This window comes from Portunus trituberculatus, chromosome 1 (genome assembly GCF_017591435.1).
Source record: "Portunus trituberculatus isolate SZX2019 chromosome 1, ASM1759143v1, whole genome shotgun sequence".
Classification (NCBI taxonomy): Eukaryota; Metazoa; Arthropoda; class Malacostraca; order Decapoda; family Portunidae; genus Portunus; species Portunus trituberculatus.
Window position 1 is genome coordinate 402,979 of NC_059255.1, and position 12,918 is coordinate 415,896.

Sequence of the window (12,918 nt, forward strand, 5' to 3'; positions counted from 1 at the left end):
GGCAAGGCTGTGACCTATGGAGAAGTGACAGTAGTGTGGAGGTAGTCTACTTTGACTTTGATGATCCCTTGTCTTCCTTCCCTCCTTTGTCATTTCAGCAATGTCCTTCAGGCAGTCATTAAATTCACGATAACGGACAACCCCTCATCTCTGAAATATCCGTTATCACGAGGTACCACTGTAATCATCATCAAAATCCTTTAATGTCAACTCTTTAATAATCAACTCACTATTACCCCCTCACAACCACAATAAAAGCATCATACACAATGGTAGCCACACTATATGCAGTAACCTGCAAGTAATGGGTGATGAGATGGTGTCAGTCCTGCAACACCAAAGATGCCATTGGACCACATGGGAATCAACAATTACACTATACGATAAGCTATATCATTAATTCATCTATTCTCAGTAAGACAAATTTATTTTCATTAATAATAATGAACTCCTTTATTTCAACATTGAGTGTAGAATAAGGTAGGTTAATTTATGAAAATATTTTTAGCATTATGTAAAAGAAAATAAATAAATAAACTAAAAAAGAAAGGGGGTGATTAAGGGTCTCACAGACAAAGAGCTCTTAGTAACGGACAACCCCTCATCTCCGAAATGTCCATTATCACGAGTTACCACTGTAATCATCATCAAAATCCTTTAATGTCAACTCTTTAATAATCAACTCACTATTATCCCCACAACCACAATAAAAACATCATACACAATGGTAGCCACACTGTATGCAGTAATCTGCAAGTAATGGGTGATGAGATGGTGTCAGTCCTGCAATACTCACCATTACTAAATATAAAAGCAGCAAACATATGATGTGCTAGGATCCTGGCCACCTCCAGGGGCAAGATAACTGGAGGCTCTTTCCACACAAAACATTTCCACAGAGGCATCACCAGGCTGGCAATTCTTTGTACCTTCTTTCTGATCTTTATACAGGTAACACAGGACCAACATCTGCACAAAGAAACAATAGATATTTTCACTATGCATTTTTGTTATTAGATATGATATGGGTGAATACACTAAGCTCCTTTTCAGTAATCCCACTATAGTCTGATAATTTTATGAAGAGTATTTTGGCTAATTGTATGCCTTCCCTCCTGCAGCCTTGGTGCACAAGGCTTTCTTCTTCCTCACATCCCTATTCTGGCATATCCTCTAATACAAGAGTTAACCAGTGTTCTCAATCATTCATATACCTTTCAGTGATAAACTCTGGAACTCCCTACCTGCTTCTGTATTTCCATCTTCCTACGACGACTTCTTTTAAGAGGGAAGTTTCAAGACATTTGTCCCTATCTTTTGACTAATCCCTTCAAAATATTTTAGGGAAGCTGCAGTTTAGGTGGGCCTTTCTTTAATGTTTTGTTGCCCTTGGCAGGTCTACCTCTTGTGTAAAAAAAAAAAATCCCCATTTCTTGTAGAAGTTGCACATCTCACTGGTTAAGTCATTCCCACTGTTTGTGGAACTGTGGAAACTGACTCCTGTGCGCTTCAGCAATGGGAATACTAATGAAGCACTGATATCAGCTTACTTGATATAGCTCAACTTGGGAAGTGTGCTATCTCCAACCACCCTATGAACCTGTCCACGTATGCTAAGTGCACTTGTCTGTCGAGCTGGAATAAATCTGTCACTGTATGTTGAAATGGATACTGGGGTGGGGGCTTGGCTGCTCGCAAGTGTGAGTGGGTGTTGCAGATGATCCAGGTATCTCTGTGGTGTTGTAAATCGCCTCCTATACCAGGTCTGCCTTGCCCTCCTTAGCATCCAGTATAGACCCTGGTGGCCTGTGTGGAGCTTTGCCGCCTGTCATCTGAGAGCTGCAGGTACCATCAAGCAGAGAGATCCTTGCCCAAACATTTATGTTACTAGCCCATGCAACACTGCCACCCTGTCCCTGAGCCCACAGAATTAACACAGGTAAGTCACCTCCTGGGCCTGATGTGGATGCAAATCCCCTGCTGTCACTTTAGCAATGAGTAGCTGATAGTCCTGGTCCTTAGCAGCTGCCTGCATAACCTTTGTGCTGTCCAGGACTATGTGATCATTGCTGTCAAACACAGCCACTGTTGCAGCAACCATGTTAACCTCCACGTCATTGGACTGTTCCTCATCTCTGACATTTAGTGGTGCACAGAGCATTAAATACCGCAACCAGAAGTCGGCTACAGAATTGCATTTCCCTTCAAGATACTTGATCTGGTACTTATACTGTAGTGTTTTCTCTTTCAGAGCAAACAGTCTTGGGTTTGCGACATCTTTCAGCTCTCTGTTTCCCAAGAGCTTCACTAGAGGATGGTGGTCAGTAATGATGAAGAAGTTGGGATATCTAAGCAGGAAGAGGTGAGCTTTGTGGAGGCACAAAGCAACAACCAGAATTTCGCCCTCCACAGACGCATAGCCCACCTCCTCAGGCATGAAGTGATGGCTGCCACACAGCGCCAGGAGCCACCCACTTTCACAACAGAAGGGAGCCCCTCCCAGATGACAAAAACAGTATTGCTCCAATCTGTCATCACCACAGTGAGTCTGTCTTTGTCATAGAAAGTGAGGCCTTCCTTGGCGAGCGTGAAGACTACCTTCTTGGCTTGGCGAAATTCTCTTGCAGGTTTTCATCCCAGTAGACTCTTTTCCTTTGTGCTTTCCAAAATGACTCCTGAAATGTCTCCATGAGTGGTGTGTTGGCCAGAAAGGCACTAGCTAGTTGACAAATCCATGCCAGGAGCAGATGTTGGTCAAGGATGGCTCAGCATGCAGGTCAAAGTTCCTGACAGCAGCCAGCCTTTCCTTTGTAGACTTGTAGACATCCCAGCCTACATAAAAGCCCAAGAAGTCCACCTGCCTCCTACAGAACATGAATTTTTCTGGCTTCAGGGTCACACCTTTCACAGCACATGTCTCCAGAAAACTTTATGTGCCAGAATCCATGGGTGTTCTACAGTACATATACCTGACCCAAGGGGTGAAGAAAGTCGTGAGTTTCCTGAGTGAGTTTCATTGGGTTCCTGGCTCATAGTGAATAATCTGCACCAGTGAGCTGCCTAGTTGGTCACCTGGAGAGTAATGTGACCAATGGAGTCCAAGGCCTCTTAATACCCAGCACCTGCCACTCCTTTGTGGTGAACCTGGCATCCAAGGACTATTGCAAAGCAGAAGTGCAATGAGGCAATGGAGGCGGATGTGGAGGACAGCCTCCTTCAGACCCCAATAATACAGGTCTAACCAGCACTGCATCGAAAATGCCTCCATGACAGGAACGCTGCGGTGGACATCTCCATGTGAGGACTGGATCATGTCATCAGCTGCCATTGAAGAACAGAGATAGCTTTGGTCTGTGCAAGGAGCAGTATTGCACCTATTACATGGCTGTAGTTACTTGTGGCCACCGACAGCTTGACCTCGGTGTCTGGGTGGGTAAGCACGGGCAACATCCAGCAATGGTGGGGAAGCGTAGGTCCATTAATCACTGCGCCACGTAAGAGGTTAAGTGACATGCAGGTTGGTGTGTGTGTTTTTTACTGAGGCCTTGGCCCAACATGTCGTATATCTCTTACAGTGTTCTTACCTTGGAGAAAGAAATTTTTGGCTAATGGTGGTGAATGGAAGAGGAGGAGGAGGGAGGGAGGGAAGAAGGGATCCAAGCACTATTCACACATAAACATTAACCATAAATTAAAACTGCACTTTCCTAAAACAAAAAAAAAAGTGAAGTAAATAGTTTGGAAATTAACCCCTTCACGCCGGATGTTAAAAAAGCCCACCTGTATGATATACAGGTGGTAGTGAAAGAGCGCGGGGAACTCGTGCAAGCTTGTCATACTTGTCGTCTTTGTGTATTACGCTGCTATTTTTTAGTCACTATATCGCCTTTGAACAGGAAAGTGGACGCTTCTCTCTTCGGAGAGAGAGAGAGAGAGAGAGAGAGAGAGAGAGAGAGAGAGAGAGAGAGAGAGATATTAGAAAATTTGTTGTTTTTGCATTTGTGTGTGTGTATTTACCTAGTTGTATTTACCTAGTTGTAGTTTTACAGGGCCTGGGCTTTATGCTCGTGTGGCCCGTCCATATCTACACTTATCCAATCTTACTTTAAAAGTGTGCACACTCGTTGCAGACACTACTTCTTCATCTAAACTGTTCCACGTGTGTATTTACCTAATTGTATTTACCTAATTGTAACATACGGGAAAAGAGCTATGCTCGTACTGTCCCGTCTCCATATCTACTAATGTCCAGCTTTTTCTTAAAATCATGAATATTCCTTGCGTTGACCACTTCCACGTCTAAACTATTCCATGCTTCCACCCTTCTATGAGGGAAGCTATATTTTCACATCTCTCCTATAAGTGGCCATTTTAGTTTTTCCCATGCCCTCTCGACATTCTTTCATTCCACATACACAGATCTTCCCTATCCATTTTTCCATGCCAATCATCACTCTGTATATTGCTATCAGGTCTCCCCTTTCTCTTCTGTTTTCCAGGGTCGGAAGTTGCATTCTGTTCAGTCTGTCTTCATAAGTCAAATCTCTTAAGTGTGTGTGTGTGTGTGTGTGTGTGTGTGTGTGTGTGTGTGTGTGTGTGTGTGTGTGTGTGTGTGATTCACCTAGTTGTATTCACCTAGTTGTAATTTTACAGGGCCTGGGTCTCATATGGTTCTCTCCATATCTACACAATCCAACTTTCCTTTAAAACTATGCACACTCTTGTTGACACCATTCCTCATCAAACCATTCCACATCCTCCACTACATCTTTGTAGAAACTATTTTTCATTAACATCCTTACATATTCCCTTGGCTTCTTTTTTACTATCTCTGTGTGTGTGTGTGTGTGTATTTACCTAGTTGTAGTTTTACAGGGCCTGGGCTTTATGCTCGTGTGGCCCCGTCTCCATATCTACACTTATCCAATCTTACTTTAAAAGTGTGCACACTCGTTGCAGACACTACTTCTTCATCTAAACTGTTCCACGTCTCAATACATCTCTGTGGAAACTATATTTTTAATATCTCTCAGACATCTTCCTTTCTCAGCTTTTTACTATGCGATCTTGTGCTTGGATGTCATATTCTTCTCTCAGGATCAGTTTCTCATTATCCACTTGGTCCATTCCGTTGATCAATTTATAGACTTGTATCAGGTCTCCTCTCTCCTTCTTTGTTCCAGGTTGGTAGATCCATAGCCTTTAGTCTCTCCTCATATGTCATCCCTTCAAATTCTGGAACCATTCTTGTAGCCATTTTTGTAGCCTCCAATTTTCTTATGTGTTTCTTTTTATGAGGGGTCCACACTACTCCTGCATATTCCAATCTGGGTCTTATTATAGTATTTATCAATTTCTTCATCATTTCTTTGTCCATGTAGTGAAATGCTACTCCAATATTCCTCAGCAAATTATATGTTTCTCTAAAAATTCTATCAATATGGCTTACTGGTTGATTGTTTTCTTCCATCGTCACTCCTAAGTCCTTTTCCTTTTGACTTTCTCCAGTTCTACTCCATCTCCCATCTTATAGATTCCCACAGGTCGTCTTTCACTCTTTCCCATTTCCATGACATGGCTTTTGTTCACATTGAATTCCATTTCCCACTTCTTACTCCATTCCCAGATCTTATTTAGGTCTTCTTGCAGTATTTCACAATCCTCCTTTTGCTTTATAACTCTGCACAGTTTCGTATCATCTGCAAACAAATTTATGTAGCTGTTCACTCCTTCTGGCATGTCGTTAATATAAATGAGGAAAAGTATTGGTGCCAATACTGACCCCTGTGGCACTCCGCTTTCTACTGCTCTCCACTTGACTTCATATCTTTAACTACCGTCCTTATTTCTCTCCCCTCAAATAATTTTCTATCCATCTCAATGTGCTTCCTTTTAAGCCACCCTTCTCCTCTAACTTCCACAGTAATCTTGCATGTGGCACTTTGTCAAACGCCTTTTTAAATCCAAATAGATGCAGTCAACCCATCCTCTCTCTCTTGTACTCTATCAACTATTCTAGAATAGAAACTCAATAAATTAGTTACACAAGACCGTCCTTTTCTAAAACCAAATTGGCTATTTGATATTAATTTGTTGTCTTCAAGGAACTCGATCCATTGTTTCTTTATTATTCTTTCACACATCTTGCATATTACACTAGTTAGTGATACCGGTCTGTAATTTAAAGGTTCTTCTTCCTTCCACTCTTATATATGGGAACCACCTCAGCTCTTTTCCATTCTACTGGCACTGTTCCATTTTCTATTGAGCATTTTATGATGTTGTATATAGGACTTGCTAGTTCTTCCCTACATTCTTTCAGTATTCTGCCTGAGACTTCATCCGGTCCCATTGCCTTCTCTTCATCCAGTTCCTTCATTAACTCTTTTATTTCAAGCTTGGTTACTTTAATCTCTTTCATATAGATTGTCTCTCTATTACCCTGTGGCCTCTCAAATTTGGATTCTTTAGTAAAGACCTCCTGGAATTTTTATTTAATAGTTCTGCCATACTTTTGGGTCTTCCACCATCCGTTCTCTCCTTTTAACCTTTCTATTGTTTCTTTTGCCTAATTTTTCCATTTATGAATCTATAGAACAATTTTGGTTGCTCCTTACATTTTTCGACAATATCTTTTCAAGTTCTTTTCCTCTTCCTTCCTCACCTTAACATATTCATTTCTCGCTGCCTTGAAGTTTTCCTTGTTTGTTGGATTCCTATTTCTCCTCCACCTTTTCCATGCTCCATCTCTTTTCTCCTTTGCCTTAGCACACCTTGCATTAAACCAATCTTTCTTTCCTTCTTCTTTTGGTCTATATTTTGGGACATATTCCTGACTCCTGTTTTGTATATTTCCAAAAATAAGTTATATTTGTCTTGCATTGTCTCTGAGTTTTCCATCTCCTCCCAGTCTACGTTTTAAAATAGTTCTTGAGATTCTCAATATCAGCCTTTCTGTAATTTAATCGGTCTCCTTTGTATGAATCATCTCTATCTTCCTTTCCTTCTTCTATATCTATTTCTAATATTACATGGTCACTCTTTCCCAATGGGCACTTATATCTTATATCGTCATTCATTTGTATACCCCTTGTAAAACTAGGTCCAATCTCGCTCTGTCTTCCTCTGAATCTTGTTTCCTCTGAATCTTGTGGTTCATCTTTCCCCAGACTTCTTCCCCCATACCACTTTCATAATTTTCCCAGTCCACTTCTTTACAGTTGAAATCTCCTACTAATATCACTTTTCTCCTTTCTTTAACGATTCTCATTAGACTCCTTATTGTGTCATCTATCATGTCTTTATATTCTTGATTGGTCCATGAATTTGTTTTTGGTGGCACATATGTTACAATGATTGTTATCTCTTTTTTATTAATATGCATCTTAATATACAATACTTCTGCTTTTCCTTCCCCACATTCCACTTGATTTATCACTATCTCCTTCCTTAACATTATCATGACTCTCCTCCTCCTTTACCCACTCTGTCTCTTCTCCATACATTATACCTATTATCCAAGACTATTTTGATTTCCTCATTTAGTTTTGTTTCAGCCAGGCATACAATATCTGGATTTTCTTTCCTTATGTAATCTCTTAATTCTAATTTACTTGATAAAACCCGTCTATGTTCGTATACATCATTTTTAGTCTTTTGCCTTTATCATTTTTAGTTAAACTTGTTCCATTTTTTCTCTTCCTTCTCGTTTATATACCATTTCCTTATCCTGTCTCCTAGAATTCTCCAAAAAATGCCTTCTTCTCCTCTTCTGACCTTTCATTATTCTTTTCCTTACTGTGTGCCAGTTCATTGTATCTCTTCCTTTCTTCTTGTGTGTAATTACCTAATTGTAACATACGGGAAAAGAGCTATGCTCGTGCTGTCCAGTCTCCATATCTATTAATGTCCAGCTTTTTCTTAAAATCATGAATATTCCTTGCGTTGACCACTTCCACGTCTAAACTATTCCATGCTTCCACCCTTCTATGAGGGAAGCTATATTTTTCACATCTCTCCTATAAGTGGCCATTTTAGTTTTTCCCATGCCCTCTCGACATTCTTTCATTCCACATACACAGATCTTCCCTATCCATTTTTTCCATGCCAATCATCACTCTGTATATTGCTATCAGGTCTCCCCTTTCTCTGTTTTCCAGGGTCGGAAGTTGCATTCTTTTCAGTCTGTCTTCATAAGTCAAATCTCTTAAGTCAGGCACCATTTTGTTGCAGCCCTCTGTACTTTCTCTAGTTTCCTTATGTGTTTCTTTAAGTTCGAGCCCACTGTATTGTTGCATATTCAAGCCTCGGTCTTATCATTGCAGTAATTATTTTCTTCATCATTTCTTCATCTAAATATACGAACGCCACTCTTATGTTCCTCAATAAGTTCAATACTTCTCCAATTATTTTGTTTATATGTCTCTCTGGCGATAGGTCATTGGTAATTGTCACCCCAAGGTCTTTTTCTTCATGACTGGTTTTATGTCTTCATTTCCTATCTTGTACATACTCCTGATTCTTCTTTCACTCTTGCCAAACTCTATTTTCTTGCATTTTGTCGTGTTGAACTCCATTTGCCATGTACAGCTCCATTTCCATATTCTGTCCAAGTCTTCCTGGAGTAGTTCGCAATCTTTGTCACATCTCACTTTTCTTAACAATTTTGCATCGTCTGCAAATAGGCTCACATAACTGGACACCCCATCCACCATGTCATTTATGTAGACCGCGAACATTACTGGTGCCAACACTGATCCCTGTGGAACTCCACTCTCCACCAAGCCCCATTCTGATGGTCTGTCCTTAATTATTGTTCTCATTTCTCTTCCTACCAAAAGTCTTCCATCCATTTTAGTAAACTGCCATGCACTCCTCCTACCATTTCAAGTTTCCAGATCAGTCTCCGGTGTGGTACCTTATCAAAGGCCTTTTTTAAATCCAGATATATTCCATCAGCCCAACCATCTCTTTCCTGTATTACATCTATCACCCTCGAATAGTAACATATCAGGTTTGTCGTGCATGAACGCCCTTTTCTAAAACCAAATTGACACTCACAAAGTATGTCATTTTTCTCCAAGAAGTCTGTCCATCTATTCTTCACCACCCTCTCACACATCTTAGCTACCACACTTGTAAGTGACACTGGTCTATAGTTCAATGGGTCTCTCTTGTTACCTGATTTATAGATTGGGACAATGTTAGCTCTTTTCCAGTCTTGGGGCACTACACCTTCCCTTAATGAGGCATCAATTACTTCACAAACTTTTTCTGCCAGTTGCTCCTGCATTCTCTTAAAATCCATCCTGATACCCCATCAGGTCCCACAGCTTTTCTCACTTCTAAACTCCCCATCATATTCTTGATCTCCTCCACAGTTACTTGAAACTCCTTCATAATCCCTTTCTGTTCCATTACCAGTGGTTTGTCAAAAGCAGTCTCCTTTGTGAATACCTTCCGAAAGCATCCATTCATAGCCTCTGCCATTTCCTGGGATCTTCACTGCATACTCCATTTACTTCTAAACTTTCAATACTTTCTCTATTTTTGATGTTGTTGTTCACATGTCTGTAAAAAGCCTTGGTTGGTCTTTACATTTATCAATTATATCCTTTTCTTGTTTCTTTCTTTCTTCTCTTCTAATCAACACATATTCATTTCTTGCTCTTTTGTAACTTTCCCACTGCTTAATCCGTCTTTTCCTTCTCCACCTCTTCCATGCATCCTCTTTTCTTGTTCTAGCCTTTTCACATCTATCGTTAAACCAGTCCTGCTTTCCAACTTCTCTATGTTGTCTTATTGGTACAAATTTTTCTCACCTTCTTTGTATATTTTTATAAATTCCTTCCACTTTTCATTTGCTCCTTAGCACTCTTGAATTTCATCCAATTTGTCTCTTGAAAGAATTTCTTTAGGTTTCCAAAATCTGTCTTGGCATAATTCCATCTTCCCACTTTATATTCTTCATTTCTTCTAGATTTCTCTTCATCTATCACCTTGAACTCCAAAACTGCATGATCACTCTTTGCTAAAGGGCACTCCACCCTCATCTCCTCAATGACCATTGGCTCTGTACTAAAGACCAAGTCCAGTCTTGACGATGCTCCCTCTCCTCCAAACCTAGTATCTTCTTTGACCCACTGAGTTAACACATTTTCCATTGCCAGTGTCAATAGTGTATTTCCCATGTTGTCTCTGATCCTTCCATTGACCAGTCCTCCCAACACACCTCTTTACAATTAAAATCTCCCATCATTATAGTTCGTTCACAGCCACCCAACATTTCTTCCAGACATGTTCCTGTATCACTTATCATTTCTTCATATTCCTGTACTGACCATGCATTTGTCTTAGGTGGTACGTACACCACTATGTAGTGCCTCTTTTTCCTTCATTAGTTTCTGCTCTGATCTTTAGCACTTCTGCCTTTCCCATACCTTCTTTCACTTGATCCACCTTTATATCTTTTTAACCAGCAACATCACTCCTCCTCCCATCTTACCTACTCTATTTCTTTTCCAAACATTATATTTCCCTTCTCCAACCATCATCAGGTCTTCTCCTCTCTCAGTTTTGTTTCAGTAAGACCCACAATATCTGGGTTCTTGTCCCTCAAGTAATCGTTGAGTTCTAAAATCCCGATATCACTCCATTTATGTTGGAATACATTACATTCCGCTCATACGTAAGTTTCTTTAGTCCTTTCTTGCTGTACTTTTCTGGGTTATGAACCACTTCCTCAGTCTCATATCCAAGATTCTCCAGAAAACTCTTTCTTCTCCTCTTCTGTCCTCTCTTCATTTTTTTCAAAGCCTCCTTTCTCAACTCATTTAACATTTCTCTTTCCTTTTCACCGAGATCTCTTCTCAACCAAATCTTCCTTGTTGTTTCCTGCTGGGCTAGCCTCCATGACTTCTCCACCAATTCATCTACATCCTTTTGTGACTTAAGTTTGATTCTTATTGGCCTCATACCTTCTCCTGTGAACTTTCCAATTCTATGGAAGTCCTCTATTTCTTGTACTAGGTCTTTTCCTCCTCCTGCACCACATTAATGATATTATTTATCACCTTTTTATGTTTTCTCTCTCTCCATTTTACTCGGTGTCTTATCCTCCTCCACACCAAATATCACCACACATCTCTTTTTGTCTACAGTTTCCTCACCAATGTCTCATTTGACTTAATAACCTTCACCACTTTCTCAGCAATCTTCTCTTCTATGATCTGTTGATCTATAATTTCAGCAAGGCCCAAAGTTTTCTCCCAGACTCTTTGATTTCCTTTTCCAGACTTGCAACTTTGTAATTTACCTCCTTTCTTTCCACTTCCTGACTTTTTTCCATTCAGCCTGCTTCTCCATCACTTTTCCTAAAGATTCTCCACATTTGTCGCAATTCACTTTAATTAGCTTAACTTCCTCTTTCAGTACTTCATTTTCTTTCTTCATATCGGCACACTCTTTCATTACATTGTCATAACTCGTTTCCAGGCCCCATACTTTTCAAACAGTTTTTCAATTTTACCTTCCAACTCCAGAATTTTCTTCACATAAACGCTCTTCTCCATTATTCCTTGAAATCCTGTGAAGTCTGATTCATCTTTCGAGTTCACGGCCGCCATGTTGCGCAGATGTAAACAAACCAGCTGATGGCTCAAACGCAGGCTACAGTTTATATTCACCTTCCTGGACATTATTTTGCTAATCAACAGTTAACATGACTATATGGAGACGGGACAAACATTACAAGCTCCTTTCCCACCTTGGTTACTCTTAGGCAATGGTAACTGTAGAATTAGAGATGATTGCTCTGGAGCTCAGCGACCACATCCGCCATCGACGGTGTCCCGTGTGTGTGTGTGTGTGTGTGTGTGTGTGTATTTTCACGAATATTACAAGGCGAGACACATGTAACTTATCTTTCGAGAGGGAGAGGGGGATGGAGGGAAGGGAGATGAGGAGAGAGAGAGAGAGAGAGAGAGAGAGAGAGAGAGAGAGAGAGAGAGAGAGAGAGAGAGAGAGAGAGAGAGAGAGAGAGAGAGAGAGAGAGAGAGAGAGAGAGAGAGAGAGAGAGAGAGAGAGAGAGAGAGATGGGAACAGTCTATGCCATTGGGTAATTTTAGACACAAGGCGGGATGCATGTAGCTTATCTTTAGTGATTGATGGAGACAAGGATGGTGGGAGGAGCACTAGGATTTCAAAGACAGCATACGGCATGTGTAGTTGGTATCCAACACACTACACGGGACAACTGAACTGAAGAAAGCTCAGAAAAGAAATATGACGCCTACGTAGGCGTCACCGTATTTGCTACTGGGGCTTCATGACGCTTACATAGGCGTCACCGTATTGAAGGAGTTAAACAACAATCACAATACAGGAGATCCACAAGAAACACATAGATATTAGCTCAGTGGAGGCTGGACTGATACTGATGCGCCAAGCTATTAACTAGTGACAACAGCCCTAAGCACGACTTGTTGTATCAAAATTTTTCATGCATCTGAAGACACAAAAAAATAATATACAGGCAATCTCTGCTTAACAAACGTTCACACAACTAATTTTCGCTACAACGAACATTTCGTTTAACGAACACCAAACTCACTTTAACAAAATTTTATCCAGGTAATTTTTTCCAAGTTCGAAAGCCCTGCCGTATCATGCCAGCCAACAAGCTTATGAATACACCAACGCCTCACGTGGACAAAACGCGCACCACTCACTCCCCCTAGTTCAAAACAATAACAGCGTCAGCAGCAGCTTGTCTTCCCTTCCTCAACACACCAACAAAACGCCCTGCAATGTCACCTAGCATTACTAAAAAGACTAGGAAGCCTCTTACTCTCAAAGTGAAGCTGGATATTATTCATAGATGCAAGAGAGGCAAGAAAACTAATAGCATTGCTTGCCACC

At 40.7% G+C, this 12,918-nt stretch overlaps 1 protein-coding gene across 1 annotated transcript in view; it reads right to left on the reverse strand.

Annotated features, from left to right (window-relative positions):
• Nucleotides 1–243: 243 nt before the first annotated feature.
• LOC123507197 overlaps nucleotides 244–12,918 on the reverse strand; it is a 336,550-nt gene continuing 323,875 nt past the window's right edge. The window contains exon 11 of the mRNA XM_045259927.1: nucleotides 244–969. Within this exon, the coding sequence (XP_045115862.1) occupies nucleotides 690–969 (280 nt within the window). The 3' untranslated portion in view covers nucleotides 244–689. The remainder of the gene's footprint in view (nucleotides 970–12,918) is intronic.